A 17929-nucleotide genomic window follows, 5' to 3' on the forward strand; every position below is an offset into this window, starting at 1 on the left:
AGCAGCGGCTGCTAGCCGGGCTCCCAGCTCTAAAGGCGGCGCCCTGCCAGCAGCAGCGCAGAAGTAAGGATGGCAATACCATACCATGCCACCCTTACTTCTGCGCTGCTGCCTTCAGAGCTGGGTGCCCAGAGAGTGGCGGCTGCTGACTGAGGGCCCAGCTCTGCAGGCAGCAGCACAGAAGTAAGGGTGGCATGGTATGGTATTGCCATCCTTACTTCTGCGCTGCTGCTGACGACAGCTCTGCCTTCAGAGCTGGGATCCATAGACAGCAGCCGCCACTCTCCAGCTGCCCAGCTCTGAAGGCAGAGTCACTGCCAACAGCAGCACAGAAGTAAGGGTAGTAGTACCGCCACCCCCCCACACAATAACCCTGCGGACCCCCACCCTCCACAACTCCTTTATGGTTCAGGACCCCTACAGTTACAGCACCTTGACATTTCAGATTTAAATAACTGAAATTCACGATTTTTTAAAACCTGTGTCCATGAAATTGACCAAAACGGACCATGAATTTGGTAGGGCCCTACTGATAACTAATTCTGCGGTTGAAGCAAAGTTACCTGTTCACTGAGTTGTATGACTTGTGTTTCCAAATCTTTATCTGATTTGGATGCTGAGCTGCTTGGTGTGGCTTTTTTTGCTGACGATGGACGAGAAGGTGTGGACCCTGGTTTAGAAACTGGACTGGATTTAGCAGCACCTAAAAGCACAAGAATAAAATTGATTTGAGAACACTCTTTTAAAGATCAGATTTAAGTATTTATGCCCAGTGTAAGTATTATACTCCCAATAATTTGAATTTTTACCCCTTCCAGATACAGAAAAAAGGTATTTAATTTGTATATGACCATTAGTGCTGTTACTTCCCGGTTTTAAGTAGAAAGATGCAAAATATTGAAAAGGAAAGTAAATACCATAACAAGAATGCTTCTTTCAGTTTAAAAGGACAAAATACCTCACTGATACGCAAAGAAAGGTGAATAAATAACATAATTTCTTTAATTACTACTACTTTACAGTTTTAAAGATGACACTGGCAACAACTAAATCATTTAGCTTAACAGTTAATATTTATTGATTTTAAAAATTTACTGGAGAAAGGCAAGTTGATTTAATTTGTGGTGATTTTATTTGTAAGTCTATCTGCTTCTATGCTTTAAAATGGAGAAGAAACTAACACTATTACTTGTACAATCACACTGAAATTCAGCAGATGCAAACTGAATTAAATCCATCAGTGAGCACTTGATTGCGGCAGTGGCCAAAAGATAACGTTTCTGATCAGCTTAGGAGGTTTTTGGTACTTCATGTGAAAAGCAAAGCCGATAACGTACCCAAATGTACAGCAACACTTTTGCCCACAGAAAACACCACCCACACCAAGCACCGATAGGTACTCTATTTTCACAAGCATCAAGCATGCACAAATGCTTAAGTATAGACACAGGAAAATGCAGTGCTAATGCCATCTTTCTACGCACCCTAAGGCTGACAACTGATATGATGCCCTTCCCTTCTCCGTTCCCTTCTCCCCTCTCTTCTTTAGGGTTTGAGTGATTACTAAAGTCCCAACTGGGCTCTGAGTTTATCATTCGTGGAAGAAGATGTCCAAGCTTCACGTACTGAAATTAGCAGCATCCACTCCCAAAGCACAGGATGTCCCACTCCAATTATTCTTCAGAAGAGACCACCCACTTTATGGTCTCAATGTGGCATAAGGTTACCAGTTTTTAAACAAAAATGACTGAGCAGAATTAAAAAGCACAGAAATGAACTCCCTAGACCTCTCTGCCAACCTTAATTATACTTAAGGCTTGAGGAGGAAAAGTTAGGCTTGTTAGATTGCCCATTTTCCTTTAAGGAACAGAGTAAAGAGTAAAAGCCTAAGGAACTCAATCCACAAATTAGCTTTGATGTAGCAAGACTCCCCCTCCCATCACATACACTCAAACCCCCCACCCCCCGCAAGATGTCCTCAGGCTTCTCGGTCAAGAAACTCAAAAGCTGATTGGGAGGAATTGCAACGATCGGTGATTCAGTCAAGCTTGTTAGGTTCTTGTGATTTAGTCACAGACTACACTGGCTACTGTACAAAGAGTTGTCTTTTCTCATCACTTTATATTCTCTAGTGACAGCCCTGAGAGTATGAACAATTACACATTTCATCTGCTTTTAGTGGGCACCATTTTGGCTAAAATTCCACCATACTTTTTCATATTTGTTACAAATAAAATTATTGATATATCTGAAAGGTACCTTGCCAACAGAAAGTTAAAACTCCAGTCTGGCCAAAATATAGCATCTTCCATCCTGAAGTTACAAGTTACATACATGGACCACATCACCCCTTGATAACAGAGTTCGGGTACGGTATACAGAGTTGGTAAAGATGAAATTTACACTGTTCGTATGCCTAAAATTACTTATTTTTTTGAAAGAGCACTTAGTATCTACAGATGTCATCAATCCAGCTCTTTTCTTGAGCAATAAAATTTGGTTCATGAGGCTAACATGAACCAATACACACTAACAGTGCCCTACTGCTCTTACACAAACAAAACAGTAAGTCTTTTTGGTAAAGTACTCTGACAATAGAGTAAGATCTGTAGTTGCCATTTTTTCCTTTGTCAGAGACCAGCAGATCTTTGTGTATAATCTTCACTAACATTTTCCCCAAGGGCCTGATCAATACTTTAAATACAACTGAAACTACAACTCATTAAAACAAATCTTTTGTTAGGATCCCAGAATCTTACTCTGACATTTAAGTGATCCATGCATCCCATGTGACAATAAGCTTCATTTTTCATACAATAGCATTTATATACACATCACCACCATATACTTTACATACGTAGACTAGTTTCAGAGTAACAGCCGTGTTAGTCTGTATTCGCAAAAAGAAAAGGAGTACTTGTGGCACCTTAGAGACTAACCAATTTATTTGAGCATAAGCTTTCGTGAGCTACAGCTCACTTCATCGGATGCATACTGTGGAAAGTGTAGAAGATCTTTTTATACACACAAAGCATGAAAAAATACCTCCCCCCCACCCCACTCTCCTGCTGGTAATAGCTTATCTAAAGTGATCACTCTCCTTACAATGTGTATGATACTCAAGGTGGGCCATTTCCAGCACAAATCCAGGGTTTAACAAGAACTCCGAGGGGGGGGGGGAGGGGGTAGGAAAAAACAAGGGGAAATAGGTTACCTTGCATAATGACTTAGCCACTCCCAGTCTCTATTCAAGCCTAAGTTATTGTATCCAATTTGCAAATGAATTCCAATTCAACAGTTTCTCACTGGAGTCTGGATTTGAAGTTTTTTTGTTGTAATATCGCAACTTTCATGTCTGTAATCGCGTGACCAGAGAGATTGAAGTGTTCTCTGACTGGTTTATGAATGTTATAATTCTTGATATCTGATTTGTGTCCATTTATTCTTTTATGTAGAGACTGTCCAGTTTGACCAATATACATGGCAGAGGGGCATTGCTGGCACATGATGGCATATATCACATTGGTGGATGTGCAGGTGAACAAGCCTCTGATAGTGTGGCTGATGTTATTAGGCCCTGTGATGGTGTCCCCTGAATAGATATGTGGGCACAGTTGGCAATGGGCTTTGTTGCAAGGATAGGTTCCTGGGTTAGTGGTTCTGTTGTGTGGTATGTGGTTGCTGGTGAGTATTTGCTTCAGGTTGGGGGGCTGTCTGTAGGCAAGGACTGGCCTGTCTCCCAAGATTTGTGAGAGCGTTGGGTCATCCTTCAGGATAGGTTGTAGATCCTTAATAATGTGTTGGAGGGGTTTTAGTTGGGGGCTGAAGGTGACGGCTAATGGCGTTCTGTTATTTTCTTTGTTAGGCCTGTCCTGTAGTAGGTGACTGAAACCTGTCATTATGCAAGGCACTGCATTTAGCCGTATGGAGTGGAAATCTATCAACTGCATGAAAAAACTTGTACAGATACAGACAGACATCATCTTCCTTTCCAAATGCAAACAGATGGACATTGTACCAAAAGGACTGAAAGTAAAAAATCCATTACAATCTACATACCACACAGACTATGCTGACAGCTTGTGCCACATTCTCTCAAAGAAACTGCGGAATCACCTGATCAACATCCTCTACAGCAAACAGGGAAAGATTAAGAATGAGCTCTCAAAAATGGATACTCTCATAAAAAAACAACTTTCCACACAAACTTCCTCGTGGCTGGACTTTACTAAAACTAGACAAGCCATTTACAACACACACTTTGCTTCTCTACAAAAGAAAAAGGACACTAAACTTTCTAAACTACTATATGCTACAAGGGGCCACAGCAATGGTTCCCTCAACCCACCCAGCAATATTGTTAACCTATCCAACTATACTCTCAGCCCAGCAGAAGCAGCTGTCCTATCTCGGGGCCTCTCCTTCTGCCCCTCCACCCCCACGAACATGATACAGTTCCGTGGTGACCTAGAATCCTATTTTCGACATCTCCGACTCAAGGAATATTTCCAACGTACCTCTGAACAACATACTAATCCACAGAGACCTCCCTACCAACACTACAAAAAGAAGGATTCTAGGTGGACTCCTCCTGAAGGTCGAAACAGCAGACTGGACTTCTACATAGAGTGCTTCCGCCGATGTGCATGGGCTGAAATTGTGGAAAAGCAGCATCACTTGCCCCATAACCTCAGCCGTGCGGAACACAATGCCATCCACAGCCTCAGAAACAACTCTGACATCATAATCAAAAAGGCTGACAAAGGAGGTGCTGTTGTCATTATGAATAGGTCGGAATATGAACAAGAGGCTCCTAGGCAGCTCTCCAACACCACTTTCTACAAGCCATTACCCTCTGATCCCACTGAGAGTTACCAAAAGAAACTACAGCATTTGCTCAAGAAACTCCCTGAAAAAGCACAAGATCAAATCCGCACAGACACACCCCTAGAACCCCGACCTGGGATATTCTATCTACTACCCAAGATCCATAAACCTGGAAATCCTAGGCGCCCCATCATCTCAGGCATTGGCACCCTGACAGCAGGATTGTCTGGCTATGTAGACTCCCTCCTCAGGCCCTACGCTACCAGCACTCCCAGTTACCTTCGAGACACCACTGACTTCCTGAGGAAACTACGATCCATTGGTGATCTTCCTGATAACACCATCCTGGCCACTATGGATGTAGAAGCCCTCTACACCAACATTCCACACAAAGATGGACTACAAGCCGTCAAGAACACTATCCCCGATAATGTCACAGCTAACCTGGTGGCTGAACTTTGTGACTTTGTCCTTACCCATAACTATTTTACATTTGGGGACAATGTATACCTTCAGATCAGCGGCACTGCTATGGGTACCCGCATGGCCCCACAGTATGCCAACATTTTTATGGCTGACTTAGAACAACACTTCCTCAGCTCTCTTCCCCTAATGCCCCTACTCTACTTGCGCTATATTGATGACATCTTCATCATCTGGACCCATGGAAAAGAAGCCCTTGAGGAATTCCACCATGATTTCAACAATTTCCATCCCACCATCAACCTCAGCCTGGTCCAGTCCACACAAGAGATCCACTTCCTGGACACTACAGTGCTCATAAACGATGGTCACATAAACACCACCCTATACCCGAAACCTACTGACCGCTATTCCTACCTACATGCCTCCAGCTTTCACCCTGACCACACCACACGATCCATCGTCTGCAGCCAAACTCTGCGATACAACCGCATTTGCTCCAACCCCTCAGACAGAGACAAACGCCTACAAGATCTCTATCAAGCATTCTTACAACTACAGTACCTACCTGCGGAAGTGAAGAAACAGATTGATAGAGCCAGAAGAGTTCCCAGAAGTCACCTACTACAGGACAGGCCCAACAAAGAAAATAACAGAACGCCACTAGCCGTCACCTTCAGCCCCCAACTAAAACCCCTCCAACACATTATTAAGGATCTACAACCTATCCTGAAGGATGACCCAACGCTCTCACAAATCTTGGGAGACAGGCCAGTCCTTGCCTACAGACAGCCCCCCAACCTGAAGCAAATACTCACTAGCAACTACATACCACACAACAGAACCACTAACCCAGGAACCTATCCTTGCAACAAAGCCCGTTGCCAACTGTGCCCACATATCTATTCAGGGGACACCATCACAGGGCCTAATAACATCAGCCACACTATCAGAGGCTCGTTCACCCGCACATTTTCTACCAATGTGATATATGCCATCATGTGCCAGCAATGCCCCTCTGCCATGTACATACTGTCAAACTGGACAGTCTCTACGTAAAAGAATAAATGGACACAAATCAGATATCAGGAATTACAACATTCATAAACCAGTAGGAGAACACTTCCATCTCTCTGGTCACGGGATTACAGACATGAAAATTGCGATATTACAACAAAAAAACTTCAAATCCAGACTCCAGCGAGAAACTGTTGAATTGGAATTCATTTGCAAATTGGATACAATTAACTTAGGCTTGAATAGAGACTGGGAGTGGCTAAGTCATTATGCAAGGTAACCTATTTCCCCTTGTTTTTTCCTACCCCCTCCCCCCCAGACGTTCTTGTTAAACCCTGGATTTGTGCTGGAAATGGCCCACCTTGATTATCATGCACATTGTAAGGAGAGTGGTCACTTTAGAAAGCTATTACCAGCAGGAGAGTGGGGTGGGGGGAGGTATTTTTTCATGCTTTGTGTGTATAAAAAGATCTTCTACACTTTCCACAGTATGCATCCAATGAAGTGAGCTGTAGCTCACGAAAGCTTATGCTCAAATAAATTGGTTAGTCTCTAAGGTGCCACAAGTACTCCAGTTCTTTATACGTAGACTAGGAATTCTTTCATCAGAGTTTCTAAATCTTACTCCTTCATAAGGACCAGATAAATAATCCCCTCAGATACATGGTAAGCTTTTTAAAGTGGGAACAAGGGTGCATATTTTAAAAGCTAGGGCAAGGACAGCCTGTTTCTTTTCCTTCCTGGCTTGTTTCCACTAAGAGTTCAGCAAAAACTTCTTGAAGATCAGGAAGGCAACATAGCCAGATGGGACCAGTCATAATCACAGTGCATACAACTAGCTCAGATTGACCAGATTACTGTAAAGCTGCTAGTAAAGGCAACCTTCATGGAACCTGGAGCTCTACCTCTTGTGTCTGTCTTCAAATGCACACACAGAGCATATTTCTTACAGAAAGGATTAGGCAAAGGGGAAAAAATCTTCTTCATTTTCCCTGGAAATATATTAGACCCTTTGCAGGGAAGTTGACCCCCTTATTAACAAGCACTGCTTCATCAAACTTGGTGCAGTGACTCATAAAACTTAAAAACATAAAGAGAAAAAGTAACAGAAAAGAAAGATGAAGTTTCTAAGTTTCGAAAACAAGTACAATGTGTATCCTTGCAGACTAGTCAATCAGAGGACAGAAATGCAGCATGTGAAGATGCATCACTGGGGCGAAGACAGGCAAGGCAAGTATGATTTAGAGTCACAGGTTGAAATGAACAGAGGTTTTGAAAAGATTTGAATAGCTTGGAAAGAAGGAGTTCCAGAAACTAGTCCCTTTTTCACTTCTATAGTACACTGTAATGTACAGATAGTGCTAGTACAGAAATCAGGTGGATACATGGTCTGATGTATAGGAAGCAGTAAGTTCATGGATGTTTAACCCAAGAGGGCATTTCTGAATTGAATTTACAGATGAACAGGAGACAGCAGAAGTGACAAGACAGTGCAATATGCACACACTTTGTCCAGTAACGTCTTGGGTTACAACATTTTAGAGCAGAATACAATAAACAGAAGAAGCCACCCACTGAAAAAGCAACACACACACAATTAGATAGCTGTTACCGGAAGATAATTGAATATGCTTTTTTGCATATCAAGACCAAGGCTTATTATCTCCAACTGCAACCTACAATGGCAAAAACTCATCCCATTAGAAGACCACCATAAAAAATGATGGTATAACTTTAGGAATTAGTAATCGGGTCTGGCTAGGGACCTATCAAATTCAAGGTCCATTTTGGTCAATTTCACGGTCATAGGACTTTTAAAATAATAAATTTCATTATTTCAGTGATTTAAATCTGAAATGTCATGGTGTTGTAATTGTAGGGGTCCTGGCCCCCCCCAAAAAAGGAGGGGTGTGTGTTTGTGTGTGTGTGCACGTGTGTGTGTTGGTGGGCGTTCTGCAAGGTTATTGTAGGGGTGGTTGTGGCATTGCTACCCTTCCTTCTGCGCTGCTGCTTCTGGCGGCGGCGCTGCCTTCAGAGCTGGGCAGCTGGAGAGAGGCAGCTGCTGGCTGGGAGGCCAGCTCTGAAAGCAGAGTGGCTGCCAGTACCAGCGCAAAAGTAAGGGTGGCGTGTATGGTAGTGCTACCCTCATTTCTGCGCTGCTGCCTGCAGAGCTGGGCCCTCAATCAGCAGCCGTCGCTCTCCGGCAGCCCAGCTCTGAAGGCAGCCCAGAAGTAAGCATGGAAATACTGAAACACCCCTCAAATAACCTTGTGATCGCTCTGCAACTCCCTTTTGGGTCAGGACCCCCAATTTGAGAAATACTGATCTCCCCTGTGAAATCTGTATAGTAGGGTAAAAGCACACAAAAGATCAGTTTTCATCAGGGGACCAGATTTCACGGTCCATGACGTGTTTCGTGGCTGTGAATTTGGTAGGGCCCTAGGTATGGGATGTGAAACACATAAATCACTGGACAGAGAATATGTTGATATGACCAGAAGTTAACGTTTGATGTTATATAGCCTAAGTCCATCTCATAAAACTTCTAATCATAAGGTCACATGGACTGAGTATGTGCAGAGAGCATGGACTGAACAGGCACAGTCATCTACCTACTCTCTCACCTCTAGATGTTCTCTGTCAATTGCAATTTGAGGCACTATGGTGGGGTATTCTGGGAAAGCTCAGACTGTCTCCTGCCTGTGGTTAGAGATCATTTGATAACACTTCTCATACAGCATCTTTCACAAGCAAAAGAGTTATTAAAGGACTATGCTTTAAAATATTAAGTTTATGGCTTTTTTAATTCCTTATCCTGAGTGACACTAAGCACTTCAAACCCCACTAAAGTCAGCAGGAGTTAGGTATGCTCCTTACTCCTCAGGATCAGACCCTAACCAAACAGGATGTTCTGATATCCATTATCAGTACTGTTGTTTTAAAAAAAAGCTAAATAATCTGAGTGTTCCAGATGGCATGAACTAGAGACAGCTGAAAATGAAATCTGAACAACAGAGGACATCCAGCAAATTCTAACTGAAAATTTTTTGCATCAAAGTAAGTTTTACCTCCACATTTACTCTTTTTGTTTGGCCTCAGGGAAAGCCCTTGCGGGGAAATGAATTTCCAACAGAAACAAAATTTTATAAATTTAAAGTGTAACGGCTCCAATCTAGAACTACAATTAAATGCAATATTTCAGCCCAGACCATTTTTATCAGCTAAGTACCTGGAAATTGGGACTCACAATGGGAAACCTTGATAGACTTAATAGCTGCATAATTTAACACTAGGAGTGCAAATACTGCACTTATTTACACCACTGTAAATCTGGAAGAGCTCCATTAATTCCCTGTGGAGAGGTGCTATATTTTCCATACACAAATAGCCAACATGTTCTTCCAGTCAGGATGATTTATTTTAGCATGAGGATTCCAAGCCAGAATCCCATGGTACTGAGCACAGTCTCTCAACTCTAAGATCCTCCATCTTGAATTGCCCTCAACACTCTCCCCACCTCTCTTCATTCTCCCAGCAGACAAGCGAAGTCCTTACATTTAAAGATGCAGTACACAGAAAATAGGATAATATCTCCTCAGAGCTGAATAGCAGCAGACTTCCTTCTTATTTCTTTATTGAGAAAAAGAGTATTTTACTTTCATTATTAATTTTTGTCTGTGCACTTACTCCAGCCAATGTGACTGAATTATTATTTATTTGTATATTATGGAATCCAAGGGTACCAATCAGGTATCAGGCCCACATTGTACTACATATTCTCTGGACAGATATGCAGCAAATAGGACAGTCCCTGCCCCAAACAGCTTAACAAGATACATGCTCTGTGTATGTCTTTGTTAATTAATGTAGTTTTTATTGCCTCGAATCTCAAGCCTGGTCTGTGTCAGCATGTGGTCCATTTTAACTATAAATTTATTCTTTGGGTAGCAGGGATATCTCATTACCTGCAAAAGTACTAGGCACTTTGCTCGTGCTATGGAAATAAATAGCAATATCTACTATAGCTCCCTGCCTAGGCAGCAGTCCATGACAGTTTCAACTGTATTTTCAAAAAGAAGATTTATGAAAACAATTAAATGACACCCCTACATATCTGTCATGTAAGCAGTTTCTTTCAATCATCACTGGTATATGAGGCATTTCATTATCAACAGCTGGGATGCTATCAGGCAGCCTCAACTCCCAATCAGACAGGGTTAACTTTAGATGTCCAAAACTGACACAGTGTGTTATGATTTTACGTTAGCTCACAGCTCAGTTTTTAAATACACCATGTCACTGAGCTTGTTAGCAGCATCACAGCTGGCTGAATTAACACTCAGTTCATTTTAGTTTGTACCTGGCAATACAACCACCACCGGTGTAAGATAATTTAATATACCGTTAATAAAGACAGGAATTATTTTTATCTTGACAATGTAACATAAATTGGATAGAGTAGCTATTACAAACATTACAATTATCAAGCAGTGTATTTATGATGCCCTAAAAACCTAATTACTATCAGTCTCATTATGCTGAAGAATTTCCCACTACAGCTTCTATTTTCTTTTCTTTTTGCTAAACAGGAGTTTTTATGTGCAGATTAAAAATGTTTAAATTTTGTATAAACTGCTACAATCCCAAACCTTTCATTGCTGACTACAAAAATGTGGGATCAGAATGCCAGGTCACTTAATACTCTGAGTAGATGTATTCAAAATAATGGGTCCAGGATTCTGTCTAAATAGGACTTCTGGGATTTAATTGTAGTCCTACAGACAAAATACCCCAACTACTGACTGCCTCAAGGTCAAATTATCTCTGAAGCTATGTCAGTAATTAGTAACTTGTTCAATATTTGTGGAAAATGCTATGAAGTTCTGCTCATGTGACAACTGCATGAATGCAGTGCAAAGGGACACGCCAAAACATTGCACTCTGTGACATCATTCGTGGTCACTGCTTGCGTGGAATTTGGGACTCACTCACATTAACTGCAGTATTTCTTCTGTCACATTCATTAAAAAGGGATAAAATAAGAAATTACACTGGTGACATGCTCCTGAGAAGAAACAATCTTTGAGGAAGATTAAGCTTTAGAAAAGGTTATTTGAATTAACAGCTTCCCTACTAACTAAATCATTACTGAGAGACTCCCTCTCACCCACACATTTGTTTTAAAGACAAGGGAATCAGTGCTCATGCATGCTTCCCCTCACAGCTCAGTGGACATGCAGGAGCCTGCTCAACTGTGTGACAGGTTTGTTGGAGTGATGACACCCTCCCCTGCTGAATGGGATCAGAGACTTAACTCATTTCATTTGTGACCCAAGACAAAAATCTAATCCTCAGTCTTCAGAAGAACTGTAATCCTACTGCATTGTTTAGGGCCCCTTTTCCACCCACTGACATCCTCAGACCAAACTTCTTAGCTATTGCTAAAATCTTAAATTTTGTTTCTTAAATCTGCCCCATACATAAAGGAAATGAGCTTGCATAACTCAAGATACATCTACACTGCCTCACAGTTTGGCCTGAAGGGGTATGAATAGCACTGTGCATCAAAGTGTTGTGCTGTCTCTCTCCCATGTGGATGCTGTGGGCATGAATCATTCACTTCCACAGCATCCACAAGGGAAAGTTACAGCGCAGCATTTTAGTGCACGCTGCTATTCTCAGATCTGGAAACCTTTATTTAGGTTGGCCAAAGTGCAGACTTTGCGCTAGACATAGTCCACTGGAGAGCTCTTAGATCAAATTGGAGCACTATCTATGTGGATTGATAGTCTGATTTCCACCTTAGCATTAAAAAAGGGTGGCTGCAATTTGCTTAATATTAGACAAAATTAGGTATGCTCCTATGCTCGCAGCAAGCTGCCAAAGCAGCTTTAGCTGGGCAAAGTGTGACCACTCTGCCTAAAAGTGTATCATAAAGGAGACTCAGCATGTGACTCTTGAATGTTGGCCATTTCTCTGAATAACTCACTTCTGTTCTATATTATAGAACACCATGTAAGAAGCCTAGAGCTATATATAATTAACCACTTCAGCATGTGTATAATTAGAACCTAACATAATAAACATTAAACCCCATATATGTGTTTGCAATGCAGTTTCAACTCCTTTCATTAGATATTAATCAAAGAGCACATATGCTCTGCTTGCCACTTCAGGCAGTTTTTTTGCTGTTGTTGAAGCAGTTGAATCCATCAGGAATGTAAATTACAAGGCATCATGGAGGGATTTGTTGGAAAAAAATATTGTTTCCAGTAAAATCTTTAACTGAGCATTCAAAGTAGAAGGCAAGAATGGAGGCAGCTGGTCTAAAACAAATGTTACAGTTCAAAGTAGTAAATCTTAACATAAGTAATATGCTGAACTATCATGGTTGTACACTCCAGTAACTTAGCAGAGACTAAGGATCTTTTCTCCTCTGGATCATGTGAAAGTCAGATCGGTAATGGGATATAGATGTGGTTCTCAAACTTTCACAATTGTTCAGAACTTAAGACAGGAAGGCTTTAGAGAACTTTTTCTCCCAACCCTAATCCGCACCTCCCATTCCATGTGGTGGCTGGATCACTCAGTTACATTAAGTAGTAGGACACTATTATAGAGACAAGTTCAAATAAACTTGCTTTAATGCAATAGGTTCAGGTGCTTGACGCTAGCGGTGCTATTTATTTCCTCTCCATCGGTGTAGGACTTTACATTAGTAACAAATCTCTTCACCTTGCCTTCAACGCTCACTGCTCTTGGCCTCTTTGCAGTTTGAGTTTGCCTGCTGAATTTGATAACCCCACACTGACTGTGTTTGCCATACAGCTGACAAAGAAAGTCTTTGTAAACAGAGTCCAGCAACCTAACAGGACTACGTGCTGGAATCTCTACTTGTGAGCCAGTATATGCACAGTTAAAGATTTCTGGGATGGGGTATGGCTGATGGAGTTCAATTATACATACTTCCTCCTTGTGATGGAAGAGGCTCTGTAGACCACAATTTGAAAATGATTGGGAAAGCCATTTAGAAAGATATTACCACTAGAGCTGGCTGGAAAATGGTTTATTGCCCTGTGGAAAATTTTGACTTTTGATCCTAAAACCAAAAATTCAATCATAAACCATAAGCTTTTCTAGTTTAGATTTTTCAAGGAAAATTTGACATTTTTGAATGTCATGAAAAAATAGTTTAACTGAAAATCCAATTTTCCACCAGAAAACAGTTTTGATGGAAAATTTTCAACTCGCCTTAATTACCACCCGATGGTTTATGTAAAATGTGTTCAACCACTTTGTAGCAGCAAAAGGAGCCATTTTAAATTGGCCATTATGTCTTGTAAACGATATCTGTGGGATTTTTTTTTTGTTTATATATCCAGAATATAGCAATGTGCATCACTAAAGGGAGGTCTGAAAAAAAAACTGCCCGGAGGGAAAGACAGTTGATTAACAAATTTTCTCAATTAGAACTACACTGACATACTGGAGATTAGAAAAGAGTAAGAGACGCGAGAAAGACCAATGTTAAAGGTACAGTTTATAATTTATAGCATCTTGATAGTGCCATATTTTTCTAGGTTTTCAGTCCAGTTTCTAGAACAGTAGTCCATGTCACCTTGGAGCAACCTTGCTGGCCCTCTTTTATTACAAATGGAAACTAAACTACCTTCTCATTCTTACAGCTGGTTCCTATGTATCAAGGTGGAACAGGAAAGCCTGCACTGTCAGTACTGTATCGATTTTGTGAAAGGAACATTTCATCCAATGGTATTCCAACTCCTTTCCTGAACTCCAAACACCAAGTTTTTAAAGTAAAAACAAACAAAAACTTCTGAATATGCCCTCTCAGCATCTCCTGTACAGACTATGCCTCCATAGCATTCTACATCTTCTGCAACAATACAACATGAGAAAGGGTCAAAGAACTATATATTGAAATGAAAACAGATGTGATTGTATAGTTGTGTCTGACCTACAGGAACGGTGGCAACAGGGTTTGATGGGGAAGGAAAGAGGAGAGAGAAAAGATGGCAGAAATTAATTCTTTGAGTAATTCCTGCTATTTCAAGTCTCCATGCTTGTCAACATGTCACTAACAGCTAAATTTAAGTTTTAGTACACTAAGAATAAAAAAAGAAAAAATATTTTTATCAAAAAATTAATTTACAGCACACCTAGCATTGTCTGATGCCATAACCTATGCAAACATATCTCACATATTTCTCTTTCCATAATGCATTATAAAGAACACCAGTTCTCCTTGCACAAGAGGCCTCAGATGGCTGTTTCATTCTCTGTAAACATTCATGGACAAACAGTTAATTCTGCCCTGGTTATTTTCCCTGTCATAGATGTGCTTATTTTTAGCCATCATGTGACTCTCCAGTATTTTCCAGGCACTGCTTTAGCCATCCAATTCTCACAGGATACTTCAAAGCAAAAGGCAAAACATCCTTCAGACTGAAGAATCTTCTGGAATTTTAACCTAATAAAATTGTTTACTTAATAAGTTGTCTTTTGTCCACAAATTTTTGATGCTCCCCACCCTGAAAATATGGGTGGCCTATTGAGGTGTGATTTACACTTGGGAATGCTTACATAAGCTTGCTGAGCTGAAATCCCAACAACCCGATCAGACTATTTTCTACAGGCAGAATTAAAATTGGCACAAAACAAAACAAAAAGTTGTATTTAATCCCTCACAACAACTTGGAGCCTACATCTGTTGACTGTTTACTACAGCATAAGGGAAAAAATAGGTTATAAGAGGTTAAAGGACCTGAGCAATATTGAGCTGGCAGATGGCACTATATGTGAGGAACCTGTGGTGCTGGCGGGAAGCCTGTAATGGAATATATACTGTTGGTACCAATCCTTATGAAAACACGCATGTGTATTCCCCTTGTACAGTGGGAATAGTATGCGGTGAAGTGGGGCTCCTTATTCCAGAGTACTGCCACTTCAGGTAGTCTGAAAGGTACAATTATCAAATTCCATCCATAGTTCATACTATATATCAGCTCTTGACAAATTGGCTCTGCCTCCCCAAGGAATGAAGGCAACATGAGGGTGGCACAGAAGATTAGTCCCAGGGAACTATTTATGCTGCAATTTCCAAGCTGCATTATCCTTGACCTGCCCTGACTTTTAAGAGTGACTGCTCTTCGAAGATGTCAGAGAAACCACCTTGGAGCACTCATTTTTGAAACAAAGTTAATATTTCTTTTTATATTTCTCCTTGCTCTTAATTTTTTTACAAACAAACCAAACCAAACGTAGGTTGCTAAATGCTAGTTGGGGACCAAACGTAGCATTTGCACAGATATGATAAACATCTATTTACAGAAATGGTAAACAGATGCCAAACTCCATCTGGCTCTGAGAGTTTGGCAACAGATTAAGGCACACTGAAAAAATTTTAGCTTGTTACAACTACCTTTTAGGGGTAAATTTTCAAAGCAGCCTTTAGGGATTTAGCAGTTTAATTTTGTTAGTGGGAGATTCACAGCTAAATCTTTTTGTACTTCTGAAAAAACAGAACAAAATGTTAGGAAAAATATTAACCAGTTAGGAATAATAATTAAAAGATTTACATGATAAGTGTTTGATTAAACAAAAAATGTTATTTTGTGGAGCAAATCAATATTAGTGTCTCTGCCAACTAGGTAGATAAAGATAATATTTCAATCTATCTATATAGATTTATTGGTGGCTAAATATTAGGGCTGTCAAGCAATTACAGTGCTCACTTTATATTTATTTTTGATTACAAGTATTTGCACTGTATAAAAACAAAAGAAATAGTATTTTTCAATTCATCTAATAGAAGTACTGTAGTGCAATCTCTATCATGAAAGTTGAACTTACAAAAGCAGAATTATGTACCAAAAAACTGCGTTCAAAAATAAAACAATGTAAAATTTTAGAGCCTGCAAGTCCACTCAGTCTGACTTCTTGTTCAGTCAATCGCTCAGACAAAAAGTTTGTTTACATTTGCAGGAGATAACGCTGCCCACTTCTCGGTTACGTCACCTGAAAGTGAGAACAGGCATTCTCATGGCACTGTTGTAGGCAGCGTCGCAAGATATTTACGTGCCAGATGCGCTAAAGATTCATATGTCCCTTCATACTTCAACCACCACTCCAGGGGACATCCAGCCATGCTGATGATGGGTTCTGTTCGATAACAATCCAAAGCAGTGCGGACCGATGCATGTTCATTTTCATTATCTGAGTCAGATGCCACCAGAAGAAGATTGATTTTCTTTTTTGGTGGTTCGGTAGTTTCTGTATCGGAGCGTTGTTCTTTTAAGACTTCTGACAGCATGCTCCACACCTCATCCCTCTCTGATTTTGGAAGGGACCTCAGATTCTTCAACCTTCGCTCGAATGCTGTAGCTATCTTTAGAAATCTCATATTGGTACCTTCTTTGCGTTTTGTCAAATCTGCAGCGAAAGTGTCCTTAAAATGAACAACATGTGCTGAGTCATCATTCGAGACTGCTATAACATGAAATATGTGGCAGAATGCAGGTAATATAGAACATGGGACATATAATTCTCCCCCCAAAGAGTTCAGTCACAAATTAATTAACACATTTTTTTTTAACAAACGTCATCAGTATGGAAGCATGTCCTCTGGAATGGGGGCTGAAGCATGAAGGGGTATACGAATGTTTAGCATATCTGGCATGTAAATACCTTGCAATGCCGGCTACAAAAGTGCCATGCGAATGTCTGTTCTCACTTTCTGGTGACATTATAAATAATAAGAAGTAGGCAACATTACCTCCCATAAATGTAGACAAACTTGTTCGTCTTACTGATTGGCTGAACAAGAAGTAGGTTTGAGTGGACTTGTAAGCTCTGAAGTTTTACATAGTTTTGTTTTTGAGTGAAGTTATGTAACAACAACAACAAAATCTACATTTGTAAGTTGCACTTTCACAACAAAGATTGCACTACTGTACTTGTATGAGGTGAATTGAAAAATACTATTTCTTTTATCATTTTTACAGTGCAAATATTTGTAATAAACAATATACACTTTGATTTCAATTACAATACAGAATACTATATGAAAATGTAGAAAAAGATCCAAAATATTTAATAAATTTCAATTGGTATTTTACTGTTTAACAGTGCGATTAAAACTGCAATTAATCATGATTAATTTTTTTAAATCGTGATTAATTGTTTTTAGTTAATTGCGTGAGTTAACTGCGATGAATTGACAGCCCTACTAAATATATTACTCAGGCTTCTTGGAATTATTTGACTAATTTATGAAGGATATTAACCAGAATTAAAAGGAAACATATACTTTTAAAAATTTTTAAAAATAAGTTTTAATATCCCCACATCTATCCTGTTCTTGACACACTAAGCACTATATGTCAGTATTCACACACAGACCTGCATCCTCAGGACCCACCCTGAACCAGCATCATCCAAACTTTCAGAAGGGACCTTCTAAACTGTATCCACAGAAGTTTTTGTATGTGCTTACCTGCACACTCATACCTCAGAGTCTAATTAGCATTTTTGTGAAATGCCAAAAATTTGAGATAGTATAAAAATCAATGTTTTTGCATGTACAATGGTTATCTTCATTTGCAAGCAGATAATCATACAAGTGCAGATATTACAGAACAATTTG

The 17929-nt window shown here is 40.2% G+C and overlaps 1 protein-coding gene across 4 annotated transcripts in view; it reads right to left on the reverse strand.

Annotated features, from left to right (window-relative positions):
- Positions 1-17929, reverse strand: part of MAPRE2 (microtubule associated protein RP/EB family member 2) — a 171062-nt gene that overhangs the window by 16359 nt on the left and 136774 nt on the right. For all 4 annotated transcript variants that reach the window (XM_073331254.2, XM_073331255.2, XM_073331253.2 and 1 more), the window contains one exon: positions 564-703. In XM_073331254.2, the coding sequence (XP_073187355.1) occupies positions 564-703 (140 nt within the window). The remainder of the gene's footprint in view (positions 1-563; positions 704-17929) is intronic.

The sequence above is a fragment of the Lepidochelys kempii genome, chromosome 2, assembly GCF_965140285.1.
Source record: "Lepidochelys kempii isolate rLepKem1 chromosome 2, rLepKem1.hap1, whole genome shotgun sequence".
Lineage (NCBI taxonomy): Eukaryota > Metazoa > Chordata > Testudines > Cheloniidae > Lepidochelys > Lepidochelys kempii.